General features: G+C 33.8%; 1 protein-coding gene across 10 annotated transcripts in view; it reads right to left on the bottom strand.

The window, feature by feature from the left end:
* The window catches only part of RHBDD1 (rhomboid domain containing 1), a 55560-nt gene that overhangs the window by 21784 nt on the left and 17475 nt on the right, over positions 1–16301 (bottom strand). For 7 of the 10 annotated variants that reach the window (XM_026087000.1, XM_026086999.1, XM_026087001.1 and 4 more), the window contains exon 5: positions 14425–14544. In XM_026087000.1, coding sequence (XP_025942785.1) covers positions 14425–14544 — 120 coding nt within the window. Of the gene's footprint in view, positions 1–3871; positions 4094–8981; positions 9585–14424; positions 14545–16301 lie in introns of those variants that run through there. The other 3 variants (XM_026087002.1, XM_026087004.1, XM_026087005.1) reach the window with 3 other exon arrangements.

Here is a 16301-nt window from a genome sequence, read left to right as displayed (position 1 = left end):
TCAACACAGTGAGTAGTATACAGTTAACTGAAATGTAGCGAGGACTGATCTGGATTAAATTACTTCAATGTAATCGTTTCATGTCCGAGTGTACACAAGGATAATCCTGTCTTTAATTTYCCCAGTCTTAGAAAGGTGTGAAAGACAGGAAATCCGCACTTAGTGAAGCCAAAGTTCAGATCTTATGTCATAGTTAGTAGTAAACAAACTTCTCATCAGATTTCCTCCTCTTTTTCTTGAAACTGTGTATTTTCTGCAGCTAAAAAATTGCCCACTGTGATAAAGCCTATTAGTTCTGGTTCCTCGCAGATGCAGGACTGTCAGGATTATCTCATGTAGACATCACCCTTTTATACAGCTTAATTGCTTCACTGCATCTTTTATATTATTGTATTATTTCATTACATACAGATCACCAGTATCAGTATCAATGTCAATGTCAAAGGAATAGGAGAAATGCTGTAGGCATTGGCCTAATAACTCACAGTTTTAGCAAGTCCTTCCAATATTGTTTTTTCTGTGTACTAGCTTTTTGAGTCTGAAGATGGCTTATATTGTCACTCTAGCTAGAATGTTGTTCAATCCCTTCAAATCTTTCTTCTAGGAAATACAGAGTAGAGAGTCTCTGCCTCTCTATTCTCAGGTAGCTTTCCTGTGGTTCCCAGAAAGAAGGTTACTTTTCTCCTTCTTTATAAAAGTTTATATGAAAAATTTTATATGGGAGGAGGGAGTACTAACCAGATATGCAACCCTTTGGGGCACAGTTCCTCAAAAGAAATGCTGTGCATATCCTTCCTTTATGGGATCCACAATGACATCCTTCAAGAAACAAATTAATATTTTTAAAATAAGTGGGAAAGATTTTTAGTTTATTTATCAATATTACCAAGCAATAGCAGTTTGAAAATATTTGCTGAACTGTCACAACATCTTTGAACACTTGCTTGGCTTTTATATAACTTCATATAATTTTTTTTTTCCCCATAAACAGTAAAGTCTTGTTAACTATGCTGTAATGCCAGGATATTATTTCTTGTATTTCAAAGTTCAAAAATTGCTCTTGGGCATGCTACAGATTTCATATAATGTACTATGTTGCAATACCTGTGGTATAAGCCTTCCTCATCTTGCTTTTTAAACATAAAACACCAATATTTAAACAGTTTTAATAAAAAAAGAAAAAAAAAAAGGGGGGTGGAGGTTCCTCTCAGTTTATCAACATCTGAACATGTAATTTTTATATGCAAAATCATCCAGATATTCTTGATTCATACAGAATTGAAAGAAGTAAACTGGAGGGTAGGGAGAAGCTAGAGTCAGATGTCCAGCACTGCTATAATTCTTTCTAATCTTTCAGTCACATAGCAAAGGCAAGTCTGAACGCCAGTTTAGCCAACTACCATTTGATTACTGAGTTATAGAGAGAATCCCAAGGAAAGACAGTACAACTTCTTTGTTCCTACTCTCATACTTTGGAAGTGGCAGGAGACTTCTGGAAAGAGTTGAGCCAAACCAAACCAAAGCAAAACACAAACACACACAAACCACAGCAGCCTTTCTGCAGCTTTATGTTGCACTGGAAGCTAAACAGGAACTACAATTTAAAAAAGTAAATAAATCACAAAATGGCAAAACTGCCTTTTTTATCTCATCTCCTCTCTACAAAATGCAAACAGACTATATGGTCTAACAGCTTTTAGCACTTATCACCGTTAAATTTTTTTCTACCCATCTCCTAGTAGATCACATTAATGTTTCTAGCACTGTCATTTAAGTTTCTGTAAGTATACAAAAGAGTTTTGTCATGTTATGAAGCAAACTATTCTTTCTGGTGTTGGTGCCAACATTCCTGATCTACAGATTAGAAGATAACAAACTGGTGAAGAGGAAAGGAGGTCTAACTACTGTTTAAGGGCTGTCCTTTAGAAAGGCTGACAACTCAAAGATCAAATTAGTAGGAAATTAGTCATGAGCTAATGAATTTAGAAGGAAAAGCAACTAACAATGAATTCAGATACGACTAGATTGTTAGAAGAGCAATGGAGATCAAAAGATAAAAGTGAGAAATATGCAAAATATTCCTTCCAAAAGCTCTGATATTATATTTTGGATATGGAAAAGTGATAGCTAGGACTTAATATGGATATCCCTCATACATGAAGACTTTTTTAGTTTAGCTGTGCCTCAAAGTCTCATCTTTGCTGTATTCACACACCCAAAATAAAGAATAGTCTCTTGTTAAAACAACAAAAATTGTTAAAAGCACATTGGTAACAACAAATATYGAAAAGGAGTTGCAAACCAACTGAAAAAAAACCCAAAACTTTACCTACAGATGTGCTACCTAACCTATCTTTGAAATACATTATTCTTCTTAAGAGTGGTAAGAAGAAAGCTAATAATAACTTCAGCTACAAGAATAACTTCAGGTAGGTCAAATACTTATCATAATCTAGTAAAAGTCCTTTGTTCAACTACAAATAAAAAGTTATCCTTTTTCTCATTTCTTTAACTCATGTTCATCTATTTCAAGCATTTGTAGCACATCCTTCACTGAAAGGACTAAGGATTGGGGACATCATGTTAGTCCATACTCTCTTCTACACAGTTTCTTCCCTTGGCTGATTCAGTAGTGCACATTCACTAGCGTTTAGGCATATTTTCCAATTCTCTCTTCCAAATGACGCTGAAACATTCATTACCTTGTGAAATTATTTAAGTGACTTATTTTGATGTTCACATGATCTGTATTTTATTCTCCTAGACTGTTTTTACTAGGTCTGCGCAACATCCCGTAATGAACACTGTCAAAAATACAGTGAAGTAAAGTGCTAAGATGAGATCTAAGAAAAGGAGTAGAGCAAGAATAGAATAAATAGGATAACATTAAGGAGTTACACAAAATAGAACTTAAAATGCTCAAGGCTTCTTCTGGTAAAAAAAAAAGGAATAAATGCAAGTGAAATTTCATCACTTCTAGACAGTTCCTTTAGAATTATGAAGTTACTCACAAGCTCTACCCTTACCAGTATAAAACAACATGCCTATTCTTGGCAAATGTTTGCATGTGATGTTACTGTACTTGGTTCACTTCTAAAATGTAAAGCTCACAGGTAATCTCTGGTCATTTTTTGATACTAAAACCAAGAAAAACAGACAAACAAACAAAAGAAACCAAAGTGCCCCTGCTCAATGGTTAAAAAAAAGTTTACATTTCCTTAATTAACATTAAATATTTTAATAGAAAGCCCTTTGTCCGATACTGATAATGCACAAAGGACTCAGTAAAATGAGCATAAAGATAAAGCAATAGAGTCATACTAACAGACTTATTCAATTTTTCTGAAACATGTCAGCCCCCATATTCCTCTATGTATAGCTAGACCAGAAAGGTTTTAAATAATGTAGGCAGTATCTTCCTCATTCTCCTCAGAGATTGTTCTGCAGCCTAGTGCATTTAGCTGCTAGAAAGATACGCTTGTACTACTCTGTGGTATTCTTCTTCCCTGGTCATCAAATCCTCAAAAAATTCTTTCCAGGTTGCCATGATCTTTCAGATTCCTCAAGTTAAATCATATATATCATTTGTTGTTTAATATGCTTTGATTTTAAGATGAAACATAATTTATTACCAGAGCCATAGAAAACAGGGCTACAAAGGACCTCAAATGATCACCTGATCAATCTTCTAACCTTAAGACAGTCAGTTATCTTTGCCACATTCACGAGGAACACTTGCTTAACCTTAAAACTCTCACAGGATGAAGGTTCCACAAACTGCTTTGATAATTTATTCCAGTGCTTATCACTGAAAATTTTTTTTCCCTAACGTCTAACTTTAATTTCCACTGATGACATAAAACCTTTACTTCTTGTGTTATAAACTGACCAAAATTAATTTTCTATTTCCTTCCTCTTTGCAGCTACCTTAATGTATTTGAAGATGTGTCTCTGATCTCTTCTGTAGACCAACTGCTCTCTGCCCCCAATCTCATACAATATGTTTACTAAGGTTGTGTTTCTAGATCATCGCTTCTTATTGTTCTTCCTCTCCGATTCTCCAGGTGCTCCATGACTTTCTTTAAAAGCAGTGCTGAAAATTGGACACAATGTTGCATGTAAGGTCTTGTTAATACTGAACAGCACAGAAGGATTTGCAGGTAACATGCCTGTTCACACATTTGAATTGAAAGGTAAATATTATACAGCATGACATTGTTGATTGATATTATGCTGTTGATTATATCTACAAGCACACACAATATGCACACAGAATTACTTCCTTCTTTTTTCAAGGTAGCCTTCCAATTTGCCAAGATGACTCTTAATTCTAATCCTGTGTTCCAGTGTATCTGCAGCCTTCTTGACCTTACTGATATCAGGAGGTATTTATATTGTCATAAACCTAACACTATTGAACATATAAGCTATGTAATCACTTAAATGAATGCATGCAAAAAGTACTAAGTATGCTGATCCGAATTACACACACAAAGCAAGATTAAAATTATTTCAAGCTCAAACCTAGGGGCTAGCTTAACCACACCTTTTCATGAACAAGGTAAATAGTGCTACACATCCTCTTCCAGATCACTGAAAAACTTAAGTGCAGACTTCATATTCACTGCCATCTTGCAATACTCTGAACCATATTTAAAATATGTAATTGAGGCTGTAATGTCTAATTAATCCTTTGCAGAAAGGATTGATTCTGCCTGTCCTTCAGGTTTGCTAAATGTATCTGTAAATGCATTAGCAAAAAACTGCTTGAACTAATAGAACTAAGACTTTTTGATCAGAGTTGGACCACATCCAGCCAGCTTTCAGGGCAGGCAGAGCTTGCTCATGTCTGTTTACAAGACTGCACAGACATACTAGATTGAATATGAAAGACAGAATTGTCCCATATATTCTTTTTGAGCATAACCTACTACCACTGCAGACAAACAATAGCAAGGAATTCGCATGGTACTCAAAATACAAATGCAAGCTACAGACTCCTCATGGAAAACAAAGAATTACGGAAGAGAAGTAGGATTAGAAAACAGAACACGACCAGGTTTAGGAATGCCAACAAGACATAATGTGGAGACTTATACTTTCCTTGAAACCACCCAGAAAAGAAACTATTTTATTCAGTCAAACATCAGGAAAAAGTTTCAGAACATTATTTTCAAGATAATCTCAACAGACAAAATGTAAATGATATCCAGTCTTTAGAATTAATCTAACAATAAAACAGCTAGAGTTAAAATAAGTCAACCAATGGGTAAATCCAAGATTAGGAATATTCACTGATCCTTAGTCTGGAGATGATGATTTTTGTGGTAACCTGAGTTTGTTAATATTCATAAAATTTTTAATACATGTAAAAACCACATTTAGAAAAAAGTTTTTGTTTTTTTTACTTGGTGCATTTCTGCATGCCTAACAAAGATGCATAACAATAAAGAAACTCCAAACAAAATCCACTTCCCAGTGCCAAAAATAAGAAACCCAGATGGATAGATGGAAACACCAATCCAGACTGGAGTCACTCCACAGCAATTACCACTTTCTCCAGAGTGCAAGCAAGTGCTTTTATGTAGCCCACACACAGCTTCTTCTAATTATGCCCACAGCTGTTAAGCAGAACTGCTTGTTCTCCAGCAAGGTGACCCTGCCAAACCCACTGTGGAAGGAACAACATTTGTTCCTTAAAAAAAAGTCAAGTTACTGGGGGGGAAAAAAAAAATCTTTTGAATTAGCAGCCTGATTCAGAGACCACTGAAGTCAATGAAAAGATTCCTATTTGCATCACTGAATCTTGGATCAAAATACCAAGAACAGATTCTATCTCCATATGCAAACCATGCTTTTCTAATAAATCTAGTGTGAATGTAAGAAAAACATTTCTAGCTACAGTCGAAGGTATTTTTTAAGCTATTACTTTAAAGTGTTTTCTTCCTATTTTCATTTTCTTTGGAAGCTGAAACTTTTGCAAGAAGGAAACCACCCAAAAAAAGCTGCAGTGGCAAGACCTTCAAAAATGTTTGTATATTTAGGAAGTCACAGGAAAAAAGCAGCATTCTGTATAAATTTTAGCATGAAGATCTCAATAAATACTTTGTGTCAGTATTATACACTTCTTAAAATACAAACAAAATTAATGGTTATTGAAACTCTTATCTGATAACAATTTTTGGAGCAAAGAGATGAACTTCACTCAGATTCACCCATCAGAAATAATCAGAATGTAGGAGCAAATATGTCACTGTCAACTTGTTGCTTAAAGATTAAAAAAAGTTAACCCTTCAGGCAGTGTTTTCAAAAATACAGGGCATACTACCAAGTGTTTGATGGAAGGAATTAAAGATATGATGCACTGTAAAAGAGTGTCATAACCTCAAGAATGTTAAATACTGAGTATAGTAATCTCAGCGCAGTGCTATATCCAGGACAAATTAGAGAGAAGCAAACAATATCAGGACAAAAAAACAGAGCAAAGTAGCTTTAAAAGTCATGGTGTATTAGGGCATCAAACTGTGACTCTGAAATCATGCGTGGTCTAAACCTTTGTCAGCATGTGTGTCACATTTCAATGTTTTCTATTTGCATAACTTTTCACTTTAATGGTAAGTGCAATCACAGTATCATTCAAGTGGAATGAAGACATACTTTTAAATTAATGGTGTCTGTCTTTTTATCCCTCTAATACATAACAACTCAGGAATGATGCACCCAAGCAAGTCCGAAACCTTAGGGAATGTTGTATGTAACAGTGGACAGAACTTACTGTTTCTTTTTTTTTTTTTCCTCCAGGAGAGACATGGGGAACACAGAATCCCTTTCAACTGCATATTCAACTTAAAAAAAAAAAAGTTTCTGGTAATCATCTTTTAACAGAACACAGCTCAGCTCTTCCAGTGCACTAATAAACTGTTGAACTAGTTTTATTCTGTATGCAAAGTGTGTTTCAAAGACAGGAGGAAAAGGAGGCAGAGTGCTCTTAGTAATAGTCGGCAGGAGATGAAGTACAGGGAAGTAGGAAAGGCAGAAGCCGATACAAACTACTGAAGCACATAGTAGCAGTTAGCACATCTGCTAGACCGTGGATTCATCCATCAAAAGCATTCTCTTACAACACTTTCCTCCAGACATCTGAGGAAATGTCCTCCAAACAGTACACCTGAGAGGAAGTCTCGCCTCCCCTAGGAGAAGGCCAATTTTTAAAGCATATGGACTCACACATACTAATAGCCCTAAAGATAGAAGAAATGAAGAAAGATGGGCAACACGGAGGATGAGAGGAAGGGACAGTGGAAATAAGGAAGAAACTAATTTTCCCCTGACTATATTAATTGTACAGAGTTCTTTACACAATCTAAAACCTTAATTATACTACCAACATTGAACAAAACTAAATCAAGTGCCTTGATATCTTGTCTCAAACCAAGCATAATTTGTCTGAAACTGCTTTTAATACCTGCATTTTAGTATCTGAACCAAGTGGACACTGCTGTAAAAATTAAAGTAAAAACAAAGAAAAAAGACACAAAACAAACCCACTAAAATACTCAAAATTTACATCATGGAGCGCATTTTTTGGTAACATGGAGACCAAGGGCGATAAACCTAAAACCAGTATTTTCAGAACACTAATCTAGACGTAGCAGTGTCTTTTTAAAGGTCAAGTGGGTACAAAGCTTATAAGACAGCTACTCCAGTGTTTTAGAAAGAACTAATTAGAACATATTTTTTGATTTAAGATCTCTACCTGATCTATAAAGGGACACAGCTTGTTGACATACAAAAGCAAAAGGCCTGGATTCCAAGCAGTTGCCCATTCGAGTTGCCTACCCAATCTTACTTCCCCTAAACTACTGCTCCTGTAGCAGAAACAATTGAAGTATGTACAAAGAAGCTTCTGAACTGTCAATTTTCAGTCCAACATATTAAGGCAAAACTAAATGAAAATCATTTCGGACAACCAAGGGTAGCAACTGCTTCAGTTGTCTGAAGTTAACCTGTTCATGTATGTAATTGGAGATTTTATAATAAAATAATTTCACTGCTTTTCAAAAACATTCTTTACACCATGGTATTTCATAGGTCATGATTCTATTTTAAAGGATAAGCTCTTCACAAAAGGCTTAGTGATGCTTTGTCTTACACATCTGGTGAGCTTTTACCACCACTACCAAAAGAATCAGGAATTTTCATCCTCATATTTACAAAATGGCAACTTTTTTTTTTTTTTTTAATATGCATTACTAAAACCTTCTTTGAGGAGGTGAACAGTAAGGCTAAAATCAGCTATTGTAAGAAAAGGAGCAGTGTCAGGTTCTTACTGAGCAAAATTGCTACAGAGATAACTAGCTATTTTATTAAATCCTAGTGCTATTTTAACCTTGCAACTATTGGCATTTTTATTGCTTTACTAAGAGGCTCTAATTAGTTTAAAATACCAGTGCAGTATATGAATTAGAAAATTAAATGTGACAAAGGTAAAGTCAAGGAAGACACATCACTGGGAGAAAAAAATAATAATAAAAAAAAAGAAATAACTTCTGATAAATTGGATTTGAAACCTGGTATCTATCTACGAGATTAGTGCGTCAAGGAAGTAGAAATACAACAGACCAAAATGCTACACTGCAAGTGAAACTTAAGTAACTGGCTGAACATAACTGTCAAAGAAAATTAAACACAGGCTGCAGCTTTCAAACAGAATGACAGGGTGTTGTTTATCTGTATGTTTTACGTATATTAAAAAACAACGGGTCCATGGATGAAAATACACTGAAAATAGAATCTTGCAATAAAATCTGAATTGGGAAGATATTTAATTTTCTTATACACTGAAGAAAAATCAGTATGACTATCATAGTTATGAACATTTCTTTTATTAGGTGTTCAGGTTTGGATTGTTAACTATTTTTTTATTTTTAAATTTACAACATATTTAGTTTTTGTATAAAATACAAACATAAAGAAAGCAAAAGAAAAAAAATCTCCCATCGCTATCTTGTTTACTAAACTCAGGAAGATTTATACTTTACAAAAATTTTAGGAAAACCATAGTTCCTAAACTCCAAATTATGTCACGTTCTAAATTTGGTAGTACTCCCACTACTACTTCATCTCTACACCAAGCAGTAGGGTCCACAGAAGCATAAAAAGCAACAAAAACAGACTACTAGAATAGCAAGGGGAATGTGTTAATTTGCTGTAAAACCATTCGACATCAACAGATGTTCAGCTGCTCTACACACAGACACACACCATGCGCACACCTACACACATTTGAAAACTAACAGCAGAGTTTTTCTTTGGGAAATAAACACCCACCCTTTTGCTTGGCTAGTCTGTTACCACGATGATTCTCAGCAAGATGCTGAAGAGCAAGATATTTCGGAATATTTTTTCCCATCCAATGCAACGGTGAACAAGATCCTTGGCACACCTTCTCAGAGAAGGTGCCTCATTTTTCCTCTGATACTGCACTACTGAGCGCATCATCTGTTTTAAGACATTTCTACAGAAATCCATCGTAGTCAAATGCAATGACCAGCATTCTTATTACTGCAAGAGGGGAAAGAACGCTGATTGGAAAAAAGGGAAATAAGACTATAGCCAGTTGCTATATAATCACACCACTTTCATTCTTTTTACAATCTTCCATGGGTTTGGCAAATTTCATAGACTACTAATATAAAGCCCAGTCTCAATACAACAAAACATAAATGAGAACTCTTAAAAATTCAGAGAACAGGGAAGCTAGAGGCCGAGATATTTGATAACTACAGAGCCGATGCTCCTATGACTACTCCATCCCAGGCTATCTAAAAACTTTAAGTGGGTGGGCTTTTTTTATTATTAGAACTGAAGAAATGTATATACAAACAGTTTCACTATTACATTAAAAAGAATATCTATATGTGTATTTATAGATATTTCTCTTTAACCCCAAAATATAAAGACTTTATATTATCACCTACATGTTTAAAAAGTTTAGTCTTAAGAGGAAATTCCTTTGTAAACAGACATGAGCTTTCAAGGGATTCTTAAAAATACCGAGATTGAAAAATGGGCATTTAGAATTTCAAGTTGCAAAAAACCCAATACCGACCCCAAGAAAAATCCAAACCCACATCCCATACTAATCAAGATATTTCTTCTGGGTAGAATAGCAAGCAAATACAACAATAGGTAAGAGATATGGTTATATGACACACTAGGGTTACATCAAGGGCTGGCTGCCAATATTAAACAACAACAACTGAACAGCCAGATATTTTAACTTCCTAATAAAATCGCACAGTTTAAATATCATAAAGAAAWTTTTTTTATATTAAAAATTATTTCTTTGATGTAACTAAAGGAAGAATTATTGCAATTTGTGACCAATATAAGATTGTAATTACAAGAACAAGAATGAAAAATTAAAAAAAAAAAACCTAGAAAAACATATTAATGCTATTTAAATTCATTTCTGTTTGGGACAACTGTATACCTGAAATTGACAATGGAAACAATATAAATAAATTGCTCCCTTTCGTAAATGGACCTAAAGCATTATGTCAGTTTGACAGTCTGTTAAAACAGATGCTTTCATAAATCTCATATAAACAAGCTTGGCAATTTCTTTTGTAGCAGCAGGCACTAATTATTAATTTTTTAGAGAATTTTTAAAGATATTGCATAAAAATAAAACTGCAGTTCAGAAATGCCTGAATGCTGATTAAGCAGAAATACAGTACCTTTACACTGGGTTCTGCTAACCCAGGTATGGGATTATATAAGAGTAATCACTGAGCTTAAATTTGATGCATGTATTAACACAGATTTGTTTTCAGTTTTGGACAAAAGCTGATACCAGGTAATTCTGTACTCTACTACTGATTGATTCTTTGAATAACCTAGCAGGATACTAACACAGTGAGTTATAAGAATGGATCAAAATTCTAAATCTGCAACGGTTCATTTTGTGGCCTAAAACCTCTAATAAATGCATATGCACAACTAACTAACTAACTAACTAAATAAATAAAAATACTGCAATACGTTTTTTCAGCCAAACTATAGTTCACAGTTGCAAAAAGGAATAAGGAAAAAAGTACTAAATTTTGGTTGTGGGATCTGTTTTTACATCTATCTAGTTATCTCTTTCAAATTATATCATGTCATTTTGTTCACAGTGCCTGTTTCACCATCTGTGTAATTGTAAGCAGCAGAGAATGTAATGCTTTTAGGAAAAAATATCCTGTTTAAAGGACAGTGCTCATTCAAGCTAATTATTTTTCAAACTAATTGACAGGGAAGAATATCCTAATTGCTCATTAGAATAGTAAATTTTATCTCATCCTTTCTGTCAGTCTAAGGCAGATATGATAAATTACATGCTCTGTGTTACCTTCTTAGGAAAATAAGGCGCATGCCTATAGGCAGGAATCCTATCTTCTAAGAAGCTTATTTCCCAAAATATTTTAAAAGTTGAGCTCTAAAAGTCTAGGTTTTCCAAAGTAAGCTGCTGGTTAAGAGAAGAAAATGGCAGGTAGGAGAAAAAACTAAAGCACTGTTGCAAAACCATTGAAAACTACACCTGTGTACAATTGACAGCACAAAACTATATCAGAGGCAATATACAAAATTACACATTTTCTAGCTTCACTTATCTGTAAAGTTTAAAAACTGCAAGTAGCACTGAAAAGAGACACTACTATGTCTTGAGTAATGCTACTGTCTCTAACTAAAATTAAAAATGTGCCTTGGTACACCAGTTATCTACCAGCGAGACTCACTCATGCTAGGATGCACTTAAATTCTCTCTCAGGTTTCACCAAAGGGCATTCTCCAAATGAGAATAAATTTCCTCTTATAGTTGAAAATATATCTTTGTCCAAATACAACATGATACTCCAAATAGCAGACAGAAAAACAGGCTACTAACCTTTAGTGATGTAAATTATTTAGGGCTAAAGTGAAAGCTGCAGGTGTTCCACACTGATACAGTAAAAGCTTTAAAATGCATATTGCCTAATTATTTATATTACCATAATTTTGTCACAGTTATTACCAACGGACTTCATTTTATGGCAATGAAAATATAAACAGCTTATCTTATTGTAATACCAATCATATGCGCATAGCGTTTCTATAGTGAGATTAGAATTTGACATCTTCAGACTTTTTGGATTCTTGTAATAATTTACATATTTTTCCTTCTACAGTGCAACTTAAGACCACAAAAGGAGCAAATGTGATTTTAAAGCCACATCCAAGCCACATCATGCATCCATTAGTTGCCCATAGTCTAATGGTTCAATACCCATAAACATTCAGCACTTACAAAGACGACTACGCTCACGAACAGCTATCTTTTGTACATTTGTAAGAACACTTGTAAAAACAGTAGTCTGCTATTTCTTCACTAGTATTCCAAAAAATTAAAACAAACACAGTTTACACTCCTGTATAGAAAAGATTTCAAAACACTTAATACTAAAACCTTTGCAAGTTTTTTCCTTAAACTCAATCTGTTAGAAGTGATGTAACATGCACCTTGACTGTAAAATACAAAGCATCCATTTCAATAAAGCTTGTTTCAGACCCCTCCTTTCCCAAAATCTAGTATTTAAATAAGACGGCATACTGATATGACTTTGTTACTTTTTTTTTTTTTTTAATTCCTAACACAGCACAGAGGATATCTAATTTGCTGTCTTTCACTGACAGACCTGATGAACTGTATATTAATTTATTTCAAATCTAAGACTCTCACTATCTTCTAAAATTTTCAGTACAGTTTTGAATGAAATGAAACTGTTCAGATGACAAACATTTCTACAGCAAATATTCTACAGTAATAATTTTGCTGTAGAAAATACAGTATATTTTTAAAAGACTAGTTTCAAAATGTTGAAGACAGCTAGAAGCCAAATTATTTGAAAGATCAAGATGACAAAAAGAAGAAGAAAAATAGAAAATTCACTTTTTTTCTCCCTCCCAGTTCCCCTAAAAGTCAGCACTCCTCCCTCCCAGGTGACATCTCACAATAGATGAAACAAACTTAATAAAGCAAAAAGCTGTATTTACTGTTAAAACATATTAGCCAATTTCTCAACAACCCAGTAAAACCTTTCCCTACCTCAGTACTATTGTTTCAACCACTGCCTTTTTGAAATATCTTCCAGTTAAGATTACATGTTCTTTGTTATAAACACCAGAAAGTAGAAGCAGCAATGATCTGTCAAGATACTCATTTTCATATTTTGCCTGATATTTCTTTGACAGCCATAAAATAGTGGTGCAAATTAATTTTCTGAGCAGAGATTTATGAACGGTGCACGGAATTTGAAAGAGTTGCAGTGATGAGGAGGGGCATTTGTATCTCTTCTCCCTGATGAATGCTTCCTTGCACTCAGGAATTTAAAAATCACAAGATAATGAAAAAGGAGGAAAGTGACATTGATAAGTATCTAGTCAAGTTATTATTTTTATTAAGATTAAATGTTATAGCTTCAACAAATTGAAAAGAAACCTCTCAAATTTGTTAAGGAGGCCTTTGGCTGAATTTCCAACAGAATCCATATTGGCATGCAAGAGAGTGATTTTTTTGTATCAAATATTATTTATTCTTTTCAGTCTTGATGCCAGAGAATGTATAGTGTGTTAATTTTTGCCCTTTTTTAATCACATAAATATAAAAATATATAGTTTTGTGTGACGTCGTGGTGCTCTAGTAATGTATTAAGTTCCTAACAGATTTCCCCACAGTTCTTTATGTTTTCAGAATCTGAGAAATATTTTCTAAAAAGTATTTTTTTTCCTTTTGACTTCACTTGCACTATAAAAAGATAAAATATATCCCAATGAGTATATTTTAAACCAGCTAACAAATTTCAGTCAAAACCAGTAATTTTTAATTCTTAACAGTTCTATTTTTTTTAGGTCTTTCAGCTAAAACCTAGAGTACAAGCTTTCTCTAAGGTGGAAAAGGACAATGTGAAGAGTAAGCAGCCAGTACATTGCTCCTCAATTAAATATGTATAAAAAGAAAAAACAGGCATACAGAGATGGTTTAAATATTGGAAACATCAATTTTTCTATTATACTGCTTCATACTACTGTTTACAGTATTATAAGACGTTTTGGCACAGCAGCTTAATTTACTTAGTTTTCTCATTATAAAAGCATTTCACTGTAGTTGTAACAATGTAACCAAACAGTAATCAACTATGAATAAATGCATTTTACACAAAGAGAACTATACTACATCCTCACATTGCATTCTCTGAAAATTGTACCAGGAAATTTTCTTCAATTCTGTTTCTGAAGAGAACGTTTTCAAATTATTGGAAACAAATAATGAACAATACATTTTTTTACTTCCTTCTCAGTATTAATCATAACTTCAAATATAAGCTACTATATGATTCCTACCTCTTTCATTAAGACTGTTTAGCACTGCCCTTTCAAGCTGTTCCTCTTCAGTAAGTCCACCTGTATAAACATCATAGTTCCTTGGTGTGCTGTACTGATAACCTGGATGACTATAATACTCTGTAAAATGGAGAAAAAAAAAAGATGAAGAAAATAAACTGCTGCTACTCACTGGGAGACAATGAAACGAGATATTATCTTCATACCAGTTTTCGTTCACAAATTATTTTATTTTAATTGTGGAAGGAAACAAATGATTAGAAGTTCCATTATTTTTAGGATATATGCTGCGAATCAAAATATATATGACAATTTTCTAATTTACAAAACCAGGCTACGGTAACAGGAGAGAGATAAACAACAGAAAGATGGATCAGACACCTGGGTCTTACATCACAGTTTTTAAATAAGTGTTTTAGAATTGCCATTATTGAAAAGTTTCACATTGAAATTGAAAGGCAGAATTTTCATCACCTCCTTTTAACATTTAACTGTGAATATTAGCAGGCCTTGTTAATGTCATTACAACAGCAGCAGCGAAACAGGCAGGCTTCAGGCTTTTCCCCCCACCCGTGTCTCATTTCACCCCAGTGTCCATCAATGGTATCTATCAATGGCATCCTGGCTCCAAGTAGTGTTTGGAGCTACAAAACATGTGGCTAAACACTTCTGCAAATTTTTTTCACCAATATATATGGCTATTATTGTGCTATTGAATAGCTACATCTGCTCTGGAAAGACACACCGTAGATCTCACCTAATGTCACAACCATTATTTGCTGCCTGCGCTGCTGACCACCAGGCACTTCTACCATTTCAAAAGTTTCTTGAAAACAAGCATGAACAAACTATCATCCACCCAAACACATGGGATTTAAAAGAAAATAATTTGGCTAGAGAACTGAGGCAGTAAGAGTCTCTTTCTTCTAATACAATCTCATCTTGCTTAAACACAGAAAAGCTAAACTAAGAAAAACTAAGACAGAAAAGTTCCATTTTTCTATTCCAATTTTGCATCTTCCAAATATAATGCTTTGGTTGATATTTTAAGTTTTCTGTTCTTCAAAATCCTATATCCAGCTGGCTAGAAGAAGCGCAGAAACATGGTTACTTTTCCCTGATCAATTAAAAAGTGGTTTTTTTTCAAAATGAAAGAAAAAATGAAAATATTTCTGTATGAAATAAATTCAGCATGCTATTTCCTTTCATTTTCAGCATGTCATTTTCCTTTATGTTCTGATTATTAGCATCAAGAATAGTCTTGTATTAACTCATTAATTATACAGGTTCCATGTGTAATCTTCCTATGGATTTTGTGATTAGTAACAAGCCCTCATTTCAAAGAACATACAATCAATATCAAACAAAAACAAAAACCCACATGTTAAATAGAAAAGATCCAATAACACAAAAAGCAGGAAAATTTGAATGGAGTGCCTGTATATGTAGGTCTCTAGGTCTCATATCTACATCATGGCCTTAAAAAATACAGCATTACTGTGTTGGAAAAAACAGGTAGTCTTTTAAACAAATTATTTCATCTTTTGACATCAAACAATACATATATAATGATTTGAACATATATGGGAAAATAACATAATTCTGTTCTTTTGCAAATTTTTCCTTTTAGAAAAACAAAATCAGTTGGTTTCTTTTTTTATACAACTGCAATAAATATTTTGTACTATTCAGTAATCTTAAATTCTGCCATTTATCAAGTGATCTGCAAGTCCTCTGGTCAAAAAAGGATTTTTTTAAAATCCATATGAATTATGGCCATATTTTTAACAAGCTTTAAAAGCCTTTAAGTCATACTGGCTGCATTTAAGAAATATACTTCTGCAAAAAAAATAAAGTCAACTGCATGATACTGATTA

This window comes from Apteryx rowi, unplaced genomic scaffold, assembly GCF_003343035.1.
Source record: "Apteryx rowi isolate R43461 unplaced genomic scaffold, aptRow1 scaffold_70, whole genome shotgun sequence".
In the NCBI taxonomy this organism is placed as follows: Eukaryota; Metazoa; Chordata; class Aves; order Apterygiformes; family Apterygidae; genus Apteryx; species Apteryx rowi.
The sequence above is the reverse complement of the archived record's forward strand: the minus strand, read 5'-3'. Positions and strand labels throughout refer to the sequence as shown.